Source organism: Telopea speciosissima, chromosome 3, assembly GCF_018873765.1.
Source record: "Telopea speciosissima isolate NSW1024214 ecotype Mountain lineage chromosome 3, Tspe_v1, whole genome shotgun sequence".
In the NCBI taxonomy this organism is placed as follows: domain Eukaryota; kingdom Viridiplantae; phylum Streptophyta; class Magnoliopsida; order Proteales; family Proteaceae; genus Telopea; species Telopea speciosissima.
Window position 1 is genome coordinate 5013392 of NC_057918.1, and position 18782 is coordinate 5032173.

Below are 18782 nucleotides of genomic sequence, written 5' to 3' on the forward strand. Positions count from 1 at the left end.
CTAATGAGAAATCATAATCCTTCTCAGTGAATAAAGACAAGGAAACGAAACACACTAAACGTTAAAGAGCAAAGAGAGGCAAAATTAGCCATTAGAGAGAGAGAGAGAGAGAGGTGGAGAGTCTGGAGACACGAGAGGACTTTCTTTGCTTAACGGCCCATTGTCACGGGAATCCAAATCAAAGAAGTTGATGGGGTCCCACTGTTTAGTTTAGTGGTTTTAATCACGCCCGATCACCCGGCTTTTCTCTCCTTTATAATGAGTTCTACACCTTGCCCTTCCCACCTCTCACTACACCACAAACACACACACAGCTTTCCTTCCCTGTCTCTGATCACCTCCCACTTCACTCTCTCTTTCTCTTTTCAAACAGAGAAAGTAGAGAAGAAATGGCAGCTAATCCCTCACTATCTCTTCTCGTCCTCATTGCCCTTATAGCTCCAATGCTCATTAATTGTTCCCCTGTTCATCAAGACCCTGAAATGGTGGTAGAAGAGGTGCACAGGTACTCTCTCTCTTTCTCTCTCTCTCTCTCTCTCTCTCTCTCTGCTTATCTTCTTCATTAACAATTGTGATCATGTGATGTAATTTTGGGTTACACTTGCAGGGGCATCAATGCGTCGCTGAGCAAAAGGAAATTGGGGTATCTCTCCTGCGGAACAGGGAACCCAATTGACGATTGCTGGCGCTGCGACTCTAACTGGGAGAAAAACCGCCAACGTCTCGCCGATTGCGCAATTGGGTTCGGCAAGCAGGCCATTGGTGGCCGTGACGGACGCATCTATGTGGTCACTGACTCCGGCGACGATGACCCTGTCAACCCCAAGCCAGGCACTCTCCGTTACGCCGTAATCCAAGACGAGCCCCTCTGGATCATCTTTGCTAGAGACATGGTGATACAGCTCAAAGAAGAGTTGCTTATGAATTCCTTCAAAACCATCGATGGCAGAGGTGCTAGCGTTCACATTGCAGGTGGGCCTTGCATCACAATCCAGTATGTGACCAATATCATCATTCATGGCCTCCAAATCCATGACTGCAAACAAGGAGGAAACGCCGATGTGAGGGACTCACCTCACCATTACGGGTGGAGGACTATATCTGACGGTGATGGAGTGTCCATCTTTGGAGGTAGCCATGTATGGGTGGACCATTGCTCCCTTTCCAACTGCCATGACGGTCTGATCGATGCCATTCATGGTTCTACTGCCATCACCATCTCCAACAACTATATGACCCACCATGATAAAGTTATGCTTCTGGGTCACAGTGATTCCTTCACTCAGGACAAGAACATGCAGGTCACCATTGCTTACAACCACTTTGGAGAAGGCCTTGTCCAGAGGATGCCTAGGTAATAAATTACAAACGCTCTCTGTTTCTCTGTTTCTCTGTTTTTCTTGTGTCTTGAAATATTGAATGAATGATGAATCTGTTCTTGATGTTGTTTGGAATTTGCAGGTGCAGACATGGGTACTTCCACGTGGTGAACAATGACTATACTCACTGGGAAATGTATGCCATTGGTGGGAGTGCCTCGCCCACCATTAACAGCCAAGGCAATAGATTTCTAGCCCCCGATGACAATGACAATAAAGAGGTTAGATTTAAGAATTGAGAGAAGAAAAAAACCCTTAAAACCCATTTTTCATTACTTCTTCAGATTGAATGATATATAATTGATGGAATGATCGATGCAGGTGACCAAACACGAGGACGCCCCAATGAGTGATTGGAAGAACTGGAATTGGAGATCGGAAGGAGACCTGATGTTGAATGGTGCCTTCTTCACGCCATCAGGTGCGGCATCTTCATCAAGCTATGCAAAAGCTTCGAGCTTGGGCGCTAGACCATCTTCTATAGTGGGTGCCATTACTACATCGGCTGGTGCACTCAATTGCAAGAAGGGTTCCCGGTGCTGACCCTGAATTTATATAATTAGCTACATACTAGCCTAAGAGAAATAATACTACTAAACACAATTACCCAAAGGAAGAAGAGGAAAGGGGTAAATGAAAGCCTATTTTTAACTCTTTCTTTTTTGTTTCTTTAGGGAATTTTCCTTGATTTGTTGTAACTTTGGTTCTTGATTACAACCTCGGCCTGTTTGATCTGAGAACCATTTTCGGGTTCCTTAGAGAATCCCAACTGGTGTAAGGCAAACAAGTGCAAGAAGTGTTGAAAAGTTAATTTTGGTTTGATATAATCTCTCTCTCTCTCTCTCTCTCTATTTGTGTTTGTGTGTGTGAGATTGCAAGAGAAAAGAACAAAAGAAGAAGGGGGCGAGGAATGGAATAAAATTAAGAGGAAGATCTTCTCTGTTATTAAAAAATGGATTCAATTAATCATAAAGAAGAATACCTAATGATTGTACTCTAGTACTGATGTATATACCACTACCATGCCGAAAATATCGTCATTGTTATCCGAGTACATAAATTATTCCAAATGGACAAGAATGTGCTTGTACTAGTTTAGGTATCTGTATAAACATATGGGAATCTTACACGTGGCAAGCAATGTGGAATCCAAGAGGTTGTCAATCGTACATGTTAAGTCACATTATCTCTCTCTCTCTCTCTCTCTCTTCCTTAGTGCCCTTGATACATTCTCTCTTCCACAGTCATGGGTTTGGATCTATTCCCCACCTACCCTATCTATCCTGTATACGGGGTGAGAGGGACCCACATCCTATGGACAATGTGAATATGTTGAAGACCAGATCCGAACTCTAGTCAAGTGGGTCCCTTTAAATATGAATGATTAGGCACTCCTTCCCGTGCATTCAATTCTCCTTTAAGCTAAGGTGAAGTAGTAATTCCTTCATTGATGTCCATCGAATGGGTGTCTAGAAATAGTGAAAGGCATTTCAAAACTCCAACATATAAGAATGAGCAATGATCACAACGATAGATTCATGGGTGAAGGAAAATCTTCCCCTTTTTATGGCACTTATGCTCACCACACTAGCTTGAAGCATGTCCAATGTGGTCGCCTTTCTTTTTTCTTTTTTTTTTTTATCAGTATTTTATTCCATTTTATTAACGCTAAAACAAAGTTCCACCAGAATCAGAGTGGTCGCTTTTTTTTTTGGTACAAAGAAAGGAATTTATTAGAACATGGAACAACTCAAGGTGTAGAGAACAAACATAACTCTGCAATTTATCAGAGTGGTCGCCTTTCTTTCTTTTTTTTGGTATAAAGAAAGGAATTTATTAGAACATGGAACAACTCAAGGTGTAGAGAACAAACATAACTCTCGCAATTTATCAGAGTGGTCGCCTTTCTTAATGGTGAGGAAGGAAGGAATAGCGATTCGTACTTGTACCATGTGGAGCGGTGGAGTGTTTGATTAAGACATTCTTGACTATTGGATAGAATACATGAGAATTTCATTGCCCATCTTAATCATATATATATATATGGATTAGTTTATTTCAAAGTCAAAGAGACTCCTCAATGTATTCTCTCGTATTTTATCAACCATGTTCATGTCATGTGGGAAATGGTATCTGTTCTGTTCCTGCAAGAAAAAGAGATAGAGAAAGGGCATCTGGTTCTTCATGGGCTTAATTACAAGTTCAAGAACCCACCCACTTTGCCTGTCTTGATCCACAAAGCTCAGTTAGGTTGGTTCTGCTTTCCTCAAGAAGATGAAGAGAAGACAAGTAAGAAATTTCTTCATCCACAAACTTTCTCCATTAAGCAATGTATGAAGAACACAGCAAAGAGGAAGTGCAGATGAAGTATGTGTTCATGGGTTAGGCCCACTTGAACTGGTGGGCCTCAGGATATGATAAAAGATAGGATAGGGATTGGATACGATTAGTAATGAGGAAGGAAAAGTACTGAAAGCAAGCAGAGCAGGCATACTGATGGTAGTGGGAGCAGGTACATTAAAAGGCAGGTGGGCTTGGTGGGGGGTTTGCACATGCACTGCTTGGAACTTTTGATCTGATTGTTGCTTCTCATTAATTATTATTTTCTCTTAGTTTGAATGAGATCCACCGTCCATCAAGCATAAAAATTGATAACCACAACTGCATGTTTGACAAAGATTGCCTACCCTAATGGATAGGTTGTCGACTTGTCGCTGCACATGGGGGAAAGAAAACCCACAACCTGATCGATGGCCATTATTACTCACTCTACTGGTGAAGCTAGCATGACCTTGTATATGTATAAACCCTAGAGACTGCATGAATCCAAAGACGTAAGATTGATATCTACTTTAACATGATTTATAGAGAACAAAAAATATGGTTTACAATCATAAATCAAACCTAAACTAGGGTGATATATAATAGCAAAAACAAGTTGAACATTTTAGGTTAAAATTAACAAGAAAGTTCTCCTCCACCCATAGAGGAGGGTTCATTAAAATCCTCTCCCATCCTGCGATGAATAGAATCCTATTCACCATGGGTGGAGGAAAATTTGATCCTAAAATTAATTAAAACATGAAAATAATGATAACAAAATGTCCTACCCCGTGGGTGAAGGAAAATCGCCCACAAAAAAATTTACGATAGATTGGTAACCTTTGTACGATAAAGCTTTTCGGTACTTGTGAGTTCTATCATATGAATCGTGTTCCTATAAAATATGAGCTAATTTTTTTTAAAACATAAATTTGGATATACTATCATACACGTACAGTTTCCAAGAGGTACAATATCTATACATATTAATGGATCATTATGAATCAGAACTATGCATCTACCAATCAATCATGTTGGCAGCCCAGGCCCAATAAATTAAAGTTTTGGTCGGCATGTGTCAGATCATGAGTCAAGGATAGCCACCATCTTAGGTATGTATCCATATCCATATGGTGTCGGTAGCATGAGTCAAAAAATTGCCATTGAGGTTTTAGGTATCGTTATCGGTATTTGTATCGGTCTCTGTTGACATCGATACTGATATGGATCAATTGTATCGAGTTAGATCAGACCATTTCATCCCTGAAAATACAGATATCTTTATTTTTTTTGGATCGTTTTACCTTCTTTTGTACCGATATCGTTATTAATCACAATTGATACTGATACAGCCGATCTGATATCGACTCCTAAAATGGTATGGTGGTGGCCACATAAAACCATCAAAGTATCAGGACGTGTTAATCTGAGTTATGGAGTATACCCACATAAGGGAGTCAGCATTGTCCAATAAGTGGTGGACACATGTCCCATCCCCAACCATTTAGGGCAAAAAAGGATATTTCTGAAAACACAAATTAAGGACATGTGTCCTCCGCTGAAAGTACATCTCCACATGAGGTGGCTGAACTACTATGTTCCCCCAACGTGGTCATAGAGAGTCGTAAAGAAAACAGAATGTCTTGGCACAAAGCAAACCTCTGCATTTCTATTCAAAGTTTTTCTTAAAAAAACAGCAAATCTTGATGCATGAGAACCGTTTGGCACAAAGCAAAGCAAAGGGGTCTGGAACTTCTACCCACTTGGGGACCTCACCACATGGGATTCTTATCCCCTCTGAAATGACTTACTTGCACCTTCTGATCTGACACCAGTCCTCTTCCCATGGATGGTGACATCCCATGTAGGGAGGTCCCCACATATATTTGGGTAGGGGATCTAGACTCCAAAGGAAACCTCTGCATTTCTATTCAAAGATTTTAGCATAAAGGCAAAGATAAATTTAAAACCAAACAAGTTTCAAAATCTCTCTTGTAAGGTTTATTCTATTTTGTGTCTTACAAGTGCTAAACCCAAAAGCTTTTCAAAACTGTTTTTAATAAAGCAGAGTAGTGGGAAATCTGTAATCCTGCATTTGTTTTGAAAGAGAGTAAAATGACTTATATGATATATAATGAAAACAAAGGAAATAGTTCTTTGGAAGAAATGCTCAATATATTCACTTGTCACAGGGGGAGGGTTCAGGGTTTATTTCCACAAGCACTAAGCCAAGTCGAGGTGTGGCACTAATAAGAGTCTTCCTGTTTTTGCAGGATGCCGGATAAGGTTTTCCTGACGTATTATCCTCAGTCGATGTTTATTGAGTTTTTACTGACATTAGATAAGCTTTTTTTAACACGAATCGAAATCCTCTATCTCCGACTGTCCCTATTTTCGTGTGCGCCCTACACATAACAAGGCACACAAAGACCACCTTACCCCTACTCAGGCAAGATGCTCGGGCCAGGGTAAGATGGTCTTTGCGGACCCCATTATATGTAGGACGCACACAAAAGTAGAGGCAGGCAGAAGTAGAGGATCTGGACTCTTTCTAACACATGCCAATGTTGGCAAAACGTCGGACACAATATATCAAACGTTGGCAACTACTCTTTTTTGTGTCCTCTCTCTACAAGAGACGTATCCATTGAGAGCCCTTTTGAACAGGTGTTTTCAAGAGGTCTCTCTCCCCTATAAGAGGATATTTCCGTCATACTCTCTTTATTTTACCTTCTGATTTTAGTGTTTTGAGAGTATTATGAACCTCATTTCTCTTGTTGAAATGAGCACAACCTGAATATACCAACAGACTTGTAAGTTAGTGCAACGATTACTTCAAGAGGCATCTACAATCTTAAGAAGAGTGACCTTGATTCCCATCTATCGGTGGTAGCTTCCCGAACAAATTGGTCACTTACTCCTTTTATTTCTTTGAGCCGGGATTATGTCCTTATACAAGTACCGTCAAGGCTAAATCCAAAAGCTTTTCAAAACTGTTCGGGAATCTCCTGGAGGGTCTTGGATGATCCGAGTCAACGAATCTCCTGGGCATTTGTTGTCGTTCGAGGCTCAAAGAGTCACCAAAGGAAGCTCATTCTGGGTTCAGATACTGGAAGCACTGTTCACTCTCATGGGAAGCTTCTGATTAGTCCTCACCATCAAAATTCAAGAGTTCAAACTCGACTCTCCTTCGTCAGGCTGTTAGAAGCCATTTTGGAGTTCACCCCCAATTACTCCACCTAGCTCGGCCTCAGGTCTAGAACCGACAATGGAAATGGTGTCCTCCAAATACTACCCCAGTAGCTGAAAGGTGTCGTTGTCAACTGAGGTGTGCTGATTACAGTTCAAAAGGGAATCGGCCCACCGGATCTGAGGGCCAGCACCTATATTAAAGCCGGCCACCATCCGCTAAAGCAACAGCAACAACTGTAGTGGCCAAAATTCAGAACCTCACCTGCCCCCGTTGTGTACAGAATCTTCCATCCATGCAATTATGCAAATCATGCCAAACGGCAGGACCATTTTCGAAAAAGAAAGCCATTCAAGATATTTAAAATTTTCATTTTTTTCCTATTATTTTCTTGCAAATCAAACACAACCTAAAAAAATACAAGTTAAAAGGTTCTCTGAGCCACCTGTGATCAGTAGAGATTGTGTATGCTAGTTCTCTCTGATATAATGAGTGAGGTCACAGCTCCCATTCAGTGGCAGAAGATTGATATCATCACATTCCTACCAGTGGAACAGATTACAAACATGGCAACATATCAGTAGAAAGAAAAGTTCCTAGGTCGGTTCCTCAAACCAAAACATGAACCATGCTGTACCTGTAGAGAATCAGGACCGCACCGTATAGGCTGTCCCAGCAAGACTTTAAAAAGGGCGTACCCACCAAGATATTGCAATCCAAAAATCAAGTGTTCTTCCAAAATATTAATTTCATTTTCCATAAAATTGGCCAGAGTATTCCCTCTAGAAATGTCCAATATCCGTGTTCATCAGAGGAAATAGATAACAGTCAACTAATTCAAGAGGTTGGAAGTTGAAATTAGACTTCAAATAAAGTGTTTTTAGATGTTGCCAATGTGGAGCTTCATAGAACTTCAAGACAAACGGCAGTATTGCAGTGTTCAGCAAGCTAATGCTACTACTAACAATGATGGGGAAAAAAAAGTAGCTTTCTTTCCTTTTGCATGTGATAACTGCCCAAACATTTTAACCTGTAATGTCTAGAAGATTTCTCATCATTTACATATTAGACGTCGACATTAATGAGTTTCTGAAACAGGCGACTACCCATTTTTGGACCACAAACCACTAAAAAGCATGGCTACAGAATCATCACTGTCAAAATCAACACATTAGCCAAAGCCACACCACAAAATCATATGTAAAACAGTCAAATTCCCAATCGCTCCCTTAAAATAAAATATGGCATTTGACCCAAAATGCAAAATGTGGACAAACATAAATCCTGCGATGATGCCTCCAGGAAATGCAGAACTCCACGATGACCGACCAAGAACTCTACCTGATAAATCAGTAATCAGAATTCAGAAGGGGAGATGACATCATCAATCTTGAGAATCATCTTGACAACTTGAGTGGCCAGCAAGATCTGCTGCTGTTTCCCAATCAAAGTTTCAAAGACATTTTGTTCACGCATGTCATTTGTCCCAACATCATTGCAGTCTATCCCACAACACGGATTGTTCTCCTGCATGAAAATATTCAGATAATACAGTATAAATAAGAAAGATGCAACATCAATAACGAGAAAGATACCATGCTTAAGCACTACAGACCAAAGCTGCAGCAGCCATTCTAACATGCTCACCTTGATTTGTTGAGATTTGACAGCAGAGAGTGTTTCAATGGGTTGGAGGCCGCTGTTCTCTGCAAGTGCCATAGGGATGGAGTCCAAAGAATCGGCAAAGGCCCTTATGGCATACTGGGGGAAAAATAAAGGTCAAAAAAATTAGTTGAAGATAGTAGGATAAACCTAAAGTATTTAAAGTTATCGTCAGGAGGGGGGAGGAGAAGAAAGCAATGGTTTGTACCTGCTCTACTCCAGGATATTTATCAGCAGCAGCCTCAACAGCAAGTGAGCAAGATATCTCAGCTGATCCACCACCGTATACAATAGAGTTATTGCGGATTAGATTCCTAGCAACACACAAGGCATCATGGAGGCTGCGCTTTGTCTCCTCTATCATCATTTTATTACCTGAAGTATCACCACACCCCAAAACCTGGTATTAGAGAAACTGTTTACAAATTTGTCTGCTACCCTTTTCCTCTCTTGCTACATTTTTCTTTGCTATGGATGCAAATGATTATCCTGTATACTCACTCCTATTAGTCGTTTTCACACAGAACTCCATACAGAATTAACTTACAAATGCAAGCAGTTAAAATAAATTATGAAGGCATTTCATCCACTAACATCTTTCAGGGAGCAAGACAAACAGGAGAATAGGATATTATGCTTACCACCACGAATGAATATAGTCACAGCCCTTGAATTTGCACACTGCTCAATGTAGATCATTCTTTCTTTAGTGGTCCCAAATGCTTTTTCTCTCACTATACCTGCCTGCAAGGATAATTAAAAAGAGATCAACACTGCCTATCTATATTTTCAAATATTAGTGACCTGATCATAGTTTTTTTTTTTTTGGAAGAACCTGATCATAGTTTTTATGATAAAGGAATAAAACAGAGAAGCCAAAATTTAAGTTCATTTTCTAAGGATACCTAACTCTACATTCTAAGATGACAGCTCAATGCAGAACTATTATGGTGGATAACAATACCGTAATCATCTGACAATAAAAACCATATTCTAACCCAAGAGTCAGATGAATCAAACCAAATGGAATCATGAACCATAGCACTAGTATGCAGTTGATGTAGATAAGTCACTTAGGGCTTATTTTAGTAGAAATAAGCTTTGGGTTGGGTCATATATGTATTGGGACTTTGATCCCATGGGTTTATTTTGTAATTGGCCAACTTTTGGGCCTAAAATATGGGTAGAAAATAGAAAAACGGGATTTACTTCTTTAGTTTAGTTAGAATCCTATTTTGAGTCTGCTTTCTTTATCATTTCACTTTCTTAGTCAATTTAGGTTACCTTATTAGTTAAGGATAGGGTTAGACCTTTCTTTTTTAGTTTGTAAGTCTATTTTTGAGCCTTCTACATAAGTTTGTAAGGGAGACCAGCATTGCACACGAATTTGATTAATGAAATATTGACTTTAGCCTTTGTGAAAATCCTGAGATCGGTTGGGTGAGATGCCCAGGCTGAGATAGCCATTCCCTTCCCCAACCCCATTCCATCGATCTCCATTCAAGCTCCAGTTCTGCCCTAGCTGATCTCTTAAAGAAACATATTTAGTGGCTGGAAATCCTCTGCAAGGTTCAAGATATTTTCAAACAAGAAGTCTGAAATTGAAATTCTGCAATTATTCTTCTTCCCTTCTAGAAGGTTACATGCAAGGTGATTTTCGCGAGAATTCTGCCCAGCCAAATCTAACCGTTAGAACCTTCTGAAATTTTGATCGAATCCTCCTCAAACCCTAAGAGAGACTTGATCTAAATTTCATTACCATCTACCCAGCCGATTGTCTGGAATTACCCTTTACCCCTCAATCCTATTTCTACTAGGACTCCTCAATAACTTCAGATTTAGTCATCTGATTTAACTATAACTTTCAGCATCTCTTCTCTCCCATATAATCCACTCTCCTAACTTAACCCTAACATCTAACCTCAGGTCCCATCAAACCCTAACCCTAATTTTACAATTTCACATAATTTGACCTACTCGATTTTTCCAATCCATAGCAGATCCTGGTTATTGGTTCTAGTTGGTCTCCTACCAATCTAGAATTACATTAGCAGTTCAAATTCAAAATCAATGAACTTGTACAGGTTGGTTCTTCAAATCGTTCACTGAACAGAGAAGATAAACTTAAGGAAGTCTAGTCCAGATTCTAAGATGTGAACAGGGCTTCCACTGTTACATACTCTAATAAATTACACCCCCTTCTCTTTTAACTAAAGAAAATTCAAATTTAACTAAATATAATATCTTGAATCCAGTGCATCTTCATATCTTCCAATATTTGATTGAAGTAGCATACTGCTTACCTTTTTCTCTTGTGATAACCCATCAAGAACTCTTCAGGATATAAGCCATTTCTCTGGATTTTATGGCTGTAAGATTTTCCTGTGGAAGCACGGATAGCCAATTTGATGGAAATTTCACAAACTTTCTGTAGTGACAAAGATAGAAATGAAACCACGTGTGATATATGGGTTTTACCAAGTTTCAGACAAAATTTCACAGTTTCAGCGATATTTAGACCAGGTTTCGGATTCTATATTGTTTCGGTCAAACCCTTTGTATAATATGCATGGGTTCAATCAAAATTTTGCAGGTTCTATGATATTTCAACCATGTTTTGGGTTTCAGTATCATTTCGCTAGTTTCAACATTTTCAACTGTAAAGAGAAACTTCCTAGAAAACCTCTTTTTGTAATTTTTGGCCAAATCATTCACTTATCTTTGTAATGAAACCATGTATAACATTGGATAGTATGAAATAGTTTCTAATTTATGTTTCATTCATTCCTAATACATATTTTAGTTATTTTAATTGAATTACGTGTATTTTAATACTATATTTTTGTATATACAATAGCATACATCATACACTACCAACCTAGGGTCCAAAGCCAAACTACCATTTTGGGTGCGTGTTTTACTATGCAAGGGTTCCACTACGTTTGGGGTGCCTAAAATATGGTTTTCCAGAAGTTTCAATATTTACTTTGGCCATTTGGACCTCGAAACCAACAGTTGAAACCTGCAGCCAAAACTTAATGGGTTTCGGTCAAAATTTTGCAGTTTGGTGAAATATTTTGATTCGAGCTAGGTCGAAACCTGGGCTCGAGACCGAAAGTTCGAACCTTGGGGATAGCAGCAGCTTCATATATCTCTTCCTCTCTTTGATTTTTTTATAATTATTCTCAAACTAGTTTTAGGCAACATGTTTCTATCTAGGATATGGTTCACAATCTTTTTTATTTTAATTCAAACCTAGGCTTCAACCACTGGTTTTGTACTTGCAAGATGATGCATCAACCAAGAGAACTCTTCTCTGTAAGATTCCATGACAAACACTCTATATAAAAATTGTTCTCCTAATCAACCTTAACACAATTCCCATGCAACATTAATCTCTGACCATATTTTCCTTCAACAGTTAAGTGACAGAGCTATCCTTTCAGCAGTTTTCTATCCAATAAGATGATCTGAAGGGCCATTCTCACCAAAATAATAAGAATAATAATAATCAGTTCAAGTTCAACAGCAATTCCCATCTTTTCTGGAGAAACTAATTCAAAAACATATACATAGTCTGTTGCAAAAGTTTGGAATGAGACGGGTTCTAATGGAATGATTCAGCTTCATAACAGGTAAAGAAGATGCATAATTCAGTTTTCTCCATGGGACTAGAAAGTATTAGTGGGCTTTCCCACATATGTGGATGGTTAATTTAACAAAGATATGAGGATAGTATATTCTAGTTACAATCCATGGTCAATCTGTTGAATGGTGATTGTAGTACTATAATGGATTGGACATCACCCATCCTTAAACACCAAAATGTTCAAAAAGGGCATCAGTGATTGTGTGAGCACGTATCTGAACTTCAAAAAATGACAAAGGGGAGGACAAACAGCTTTATAGCAAAACAAAGATCATATAGACAACCTATAGTAGTTGGGATAAAGCTTAATTAATTGACTTGGGGGAGGACTCTCATCTTTGTATTGATAGACATACATGTTATATAACCTCAGTATAGAAAGATACTCTAAGTACGGGAGCACCTGCCTTCCAACTATGGAAATCAATTGCAGTCCATACACACACACAATTACTTTTACAAAAATTGTAAAAAAATTACAAATTATATTTATCTGATTTAAAGAAGCAAGACTATAGAAGCTAAAATATTACCTTTCCCAGCTTCTCTGGTGTCAACTCCTGGAACCTTGGAACAATTCTTCCACCTAGAAACACAGCCAGACAGTGACTAAGTTCCAAAGTGCCAAAGATGGCCTCGCAAATGCTAGCTCCAAAATGCGGCATACAACTATATCTATTTAATTTTAAAATAAAAAAAAACATTAAGCACCCATGGGAAGACCATACCTGTTGCTATTGCAATCAACTCTAACTCAACTCCACCTACCCATCGAATAGCAGGCAAATCCCGGTGCATTAATAAGTGATTTGCTTCATCATCAAATCCCCACTGACAAATAACCAGGGTTGCACCAACATCCTGGAATACAATCAAGACAGGAAGTAAATAAATACACTAAAGTATCAGAAGTCAAACAATCTATAAGGGATGGGAAAACCATTTGTTTACAAAGACATGTGAATCTCTCACAAATTTATAATAATAAAGAACACTCAGTACAATATTTTCTTTTGTGAGTGTAAAGTACCCAGAATAATTAAGCACATCCTTCCTTTTTCATAGCAACCTAATGATTAGAGAAGAAACTCCAACATACTTGAAGAGAAAGAAACCAAACCAAGCACAACCATAAAGAGAGAGAAATGTAAGCAATACAATTGGAGATTGTAATTAATTAAAGGCATAAAAAATGTCATAAGTCTCAAAGATGGTCATACCTTGCATTTCTGAACCATATCATCAAAGTATTTCTGCTCTTGTTGACGTAAGGTTTGGAATTTTTCCACTGTGTCAATGTCAACCTTATGCTTAGTCTTGGGCTTCGGTGGCTCAAAAGCGCAAGTAAGAATAGCTATTTTCGCATTTTCAATTCTCTTTGGCATCTGTGGATGGCTCATATCCTTGTCAATACTAATGCCATAAATTAGTTCTGTGTCTTCCAGTTTTCCCCCTACTTTGCCCTCAACCTTAATTAAGTCCAAGTTAACATCCTTACGCTCCAGATCAGCAACAGCAAGGACTGCTTTTACAGCAATCTCAGCTAAAGACCGCTTGCACCGATTCACACTGCAAGAGAATGCCAAAATTTATATCACTCAAAAGTAATGACAAGTGTACCAACAGTAAGTGAGAGTATGGTTATAAGCAAGTATTATTATCAAACAAGTGGCACTGTGCAAAAAGAGGTACAGCATATATAAACAAAATAAAACAGGACTACAATAGAAGGAAGTGGACCTTTTTGCTATAATTAGAAGAATTCATGCTAATAATCAAAGTCTTTGCACCTTCTCCATTGGCTAGATATGCTCATTCACAGAAAGCACAATAAGGGAGATTCATCATAAATTTTCCATTTGCAGGTTCAGTTCCAACCAATGTTTAAAGGTATTCGCTGATATTTCGTGACATTTCTCAAAAAAAAAATTCAGTTTAGCAGGATGTCAAAACAAAACTCCGAGCGATATGTTAAAAGTGCAAAGTTTCGGAAGAAATTCCGCTGTTTCGGCAAAATTTCAATGGTGTGTAGTTCTGATATCATTTCGACCGAAAAGAAACAAACCTTTAATATAAAATGTATCGTTTTAACACATTTTGTTGGTTTTGCTGGTTTTGACTCTATGGTTTGTGGAAACTTTATTTTTTGAGATCTTTGGCCAAATCACTCTCATACAAGCGTGTAACAAGTTGTGGGGCAGTAGTGGAACACATAAAAAGTGAAGATTTGTTGTATTTGTGGAAATTTTGCACAAGATTCAAAAGTTGTGCGGAATAAGACATTAGAGAACGTATACAACAACGTACAACCTATACTACCAACCTATGATCCGAAGTCAAACTACCATTTAGGATGTGTTCTTTTACAATCTAAGGGTTCCATTATGTTTAGAGGACCTAAAATAGGGTTTCCTAGAAGTTTCGGGACCTAATTTGTCCATTTGGACCTCAAAACCATCCACCAGAAACTTTCAGGTTCCGACCAAAGTTTCGCAGTTTTGCAAAAAATTTTGGTTTCGAACCTGGTCACATAGTACACATGAAGTTTGACACAAGAAAAATCCAATGCTTCCACTCACAATACAGATTTGGGAAAAATACTTAGTGATGTCCACCTATAATTACAACTAATAATTGAGAATAAAATTGCACTCACATAAATAATCCCAAAAGAGTAAGAAGATAACATCAATTACAATAATCAAACATCTAAACAAGATCAGCAGCATTGCCATGGAATCTTGGAGCTAAAATGTAGTTATGAACAAGAGCGTCTTCACGATAGCATTGGAACCAGAGTATGCACAACATTTCACAGCTCATTACAACACATGTTTAAACAAGAACTCAAACCTAAATGGCAAACATTTGAATATTAAAATGCGGATCAACTCAAAAAGAGCAGAAATATAGAATTTTTATACAGTACAATTGCTCATTAAAAAATTTTATGCACTACAAGACCCAAGTCCCTTACATTTTTGAGGATAAGGTTGTCATGCAAGTCTGCACTAAAGACTCTATGTTTGAACTGCCAAATTCAAACTTGTGAGCAATACGCTCCAAATGGTCAACAGCTATCCTTGAAGCCATCTCAAAGCCCTCTGCAACACGAATAGGATGAATACCACGTTCTAACAGTTTTTCAGCCTGCTCAAGAAGTGCACCAGCCATGACAACTACTCCAGTAGTTCCATCACCAATTTCATAGTCTTGACTCCGGGATAATTCAACCATAAGCTTTGCTATTTGATTGTCAACATCCATCTGCTCTAGGATTGTTGCACCATCATTTGCTATCACAAAAACAGTGAATATGTCAGCAGTTGAATGATCAGAAATTTGTTTCAGATAAATGTTCAAACAAAAACAAACTCATGGCTCAGAAATAATGCCATGTTGTAACCTTTTAATATCCATGCCACAAGCTAAACCCTAGCAGTAGCATTAGCAGTACTTAAGTTCAAAATAAGCAAAATTATAAGCCAAAAACTTAACAAAGACTAAGAAATTCCACTGCTTATACACCAACTAAAGATTGCAAATTTTGCAAGCACAAGACCCAAAGATGACTGAAAGGTTGAAAATAAATAGATCTTTGAATTTTATTGCATATGGATAATTGATGATTGTCTCTGGCACAAAGGGTTTATTGCATGAAAAGGTTTCACTAGTTTGCAGGCGCTCATACTAGGGGACAACAAAACTATAAAAGAACAATACTTAATTAAGCAATAGAACCACACTTTGGTAACTCCAAACCATATTGAACAACCACCACCTCACACATCTTCAACAAGCGAAAGGCCTCATAATATGAGGATGCTCATACTCAGAGGAAAACAAAGGAATATACTTTTTTAAGCTTAGAATCAAGCATAATAACTCAAAAACTTTGGTTATCAGCTCGTACAATCAATGGATAGACTGAAGATAGAGAGGATAGGTATCAGGAAGAAAATTGCTGAAAACACCATGTTTTGAATCGAAATAAATTTATCAACAGTGATCAGAATATCCTCAATTGCTCTAGACAACAGCACATGAAATGTGAAGTCAGTTTGACTTTCCATTGGTAGACAAATTATGACCATGATTTCGGCTTGTCCGGGTTAGTATTATTATGGAATATGAATGTTCTAAGACTAAAGTTTGGAACACCTCTTCCCTTGGCCAAACACGTGGAAGGATAAGAGCCCTGCCGGAAGGGCATGAATACAAAGCTACAAACATGGTGAGAAAGGGGAAGAATCTAATGTCAATGACAGCAATGAACCATAGTTGTCACGGCGTCACGGCGATCCAAGTCGGTGGAAGGGTGTCACGTCGATATATCGACATGTCGCCCGCCATGGCGTTGCCATGGCGAGCATGTCAACCATGTTTAATTTTTTATTTTCTGTATTTTTAATTCATTTAGTATGCTATAATATATGTCCTATAACATCAAAAATCAACATGAAAGTGTACTACACTACTACTAATATACTATGCCACTATGGTTTAATTCATGAAAGTGTAACTAATATCCATTAGTGTATATGAAAGTATGAAAAATTGAAAATATAGATTAACCTATCAAATAATTGAAAGCAATAGTAAAAATCAAATGATAGGCTAACCTGTTTCTTGAAGCTTGATAGCAATAGTCTTTCTTTAGTGTATGTGATTTGGAGCAAAGCATCTAAGCTATTAAATGGTTTAAAAAAAAAATTTTAATCTAACTTTTATATGTACAAATATCGACCGATATGCCAACATATCGTGGTATGGCGTCCATGGCGACGCCATGGCGTCGCCATGGAAGCCATATCGAACGATATATTGACATCCACCATGGCGTAGCTCGATATGCCCCCTCTCCCAACGCCAGGACGCCATGGCGGCGCCATGGCGACGCCATGGCGACGCCATGACAACTATGCAATGAACGCAGCAGAGTACCAGCAAAATGTCCTATGTGACATTATGGGAACTAGCAGCCACCTACACATTTCAATACAAATACGTGACATAATATTTGGTTGAATAATATTACAATTAATACTCCAGTTTGTCAGCCTATAGTTTGAATAATCATACTGTTTTCCCTATTAATGTGACATGGGACGTGTAGACTACCTCTAATGCAAAATTAAAGCATGTCCTCTCAAGAAATCCAAGAGGTGCACCACAAGAGTAGACGCCCATGAAGAGTCACCAAATTAGTTTGAAATATCTATGAACTTCAAGAGATCATCATCCCACTCCATAGATGAAACACAATACTAGCCAGCATTAACTAATTGAACCAGCCAATCAGCATAAAACCAAGATTCATGCTCTTTTTCAATTTCTCTAACTCTTTCCTTTGGAGGGTCTGGCGTGAATCATTAATATTTAGTCCTAGAGCTACGATTTCTTTTGCCAGTTGAAAAGAATTATATAAAGTTAAAACAGTCTCTATTTTTTTGCTTGGGAACAGCAGACCGCAGGTGCTCGAGAAAGACACTAGATCAAACCATAAGAGGCACATCATATTACATAACTCAGCATCAAATTAAAATTTCTGAGCCAAGACCAGGACTAAATGATCAAATACAGCATAATGAAGCTGAACAGGTAAATGCATGAACTAATCAAACGAACAATGGCCGCAACAGTTACAGAAACAAAGAAGAAAAACGCGAACTACATGTACACTAGTGTAACAGCTTCGTTGAAGGGGAATGGCACAGAATCTACAACATCCTACTGAATCGCAATCAAAAGAGCGCTACAGAAGGAAAAAAGGAACAAATTACTTAGCCAATCACGAAGGCAGATGATATTTTAACAGATCGGGGTGGGGAGTAAGAGTTAGAGAGGATGAACTCACTGATGGTAACATCGCCGTCGGGGCTCTGTAGAATTTTGTCCATGCCCTTAGGTCCGAGAGATGTGCGGAGTATGCGAGCGACGGCCTTGCCTGCCGAAATGTTGGCCTTCTGTGCATCTAAACCCCTCAATCTGGTCTTCTGCTCCTGTTCCCTTATTATGATGAACGGCCGCCCGAAGTCATCGAAGGCTAACGCCATTTTCTCTTCCAATCAACTACAACGACGGAGAAGATAGTCCAAATCAGTACAGAAAGTAGTAAAGAAACTGAAAAGCTGAGTGCGAGAGAAATGAGAGAAGACGATGGAAGGAAGGAGGAAGGGAGGTAAGATTTCTCGAACCTTTAAGAAACAGAGAATGGTGGCCAGTTCGGGGTGTCGTTCGTGAGCCCTAAATCTTTGGTACTCTCTACTAGTAGTCCTAATATACTTGGATGTATTGTAATTTGTTTTGTAAGCACTACTAAGCGGTAAGATCTGCTCCGGCACGCTACGAGTTTTTGCACTGGGTCAGGTACTCAAGTCTCACGTGCCAGTAGGAACAGAACACGGGATCAGGATCGTCTCCAGGGAGCAGGAAACGCCTTCGGTGCTGCCAGCCATTGGGCTGTGTCACACACATTCTTAGGCATGCACCGAGATGTGTGCAGCACAGCTCAACCGCTGGATGCCCCCTGGCAGCACCTTGGGCGCACGTCTCCCTAAAGACGAGCTAAATTCCATCA

The 18782-nt window shown here is 38.9% G+C and overlaps 2 protein-coding genes across 2 annotated transcripts; one reads left to right on the forward strand and one right to left on the reverse strand.

Moving 5' to 3' along the window:
- The first annotated feature begins 356 nt into the window (after window positions 1–356).
- LOC122656936 (probable pectate lyase 18) lies at window positions 357–2204 on the forward strand. The gene is made up of 4 exons (XM_043851639.1): window positions 357–505; window positions 608–1354; window positions 1462–1600; window positions 1701–2204. Exons 1-4 carry the CDS (start codon window positions 390–392, stop codon window positions 1920–1922), a joined length of 1224 nt encoding a protein of 407 aa, XP_043707574.1. The 5' UTR covers window positions 357–389; the 3' UTR covers window positions 1923–2204.
- A 5725-nt stretch (window positions 2205–7929) lies between these two features.
- LOC122655675 (T-complex protein 1 subunit epsilon) lies at window positions 7930–18526 on the reverse strand. The gene is made up of 10 exons (XM_043849941.1): window positions 18400–18526; window positions 18060–18274; window positions 15180–15498; window positions 13423–13771; window positions 12931–13063; window positions 12736–12788; window positions 9195–9297; window positions 8762–8928; window positions 8539–8652; window positions 7930–8418 (listed from the first exon to the last, which is right to left on the reverse strand). Exons 2-10 carry the CDS (start codon window positions 18256–18258, stop codon window positions 8248–8250), a joined length of 1608 nt encoding a protein of 535 aa, XP_043705876.1. The 5' UTR covers window positions 18259–18274; window positions 18400–18526; the 3' UTR covers window positions 7930–8247.
- Between the last annotated feature and the right edge of the window lie 256 nt (window positions 18527–18782).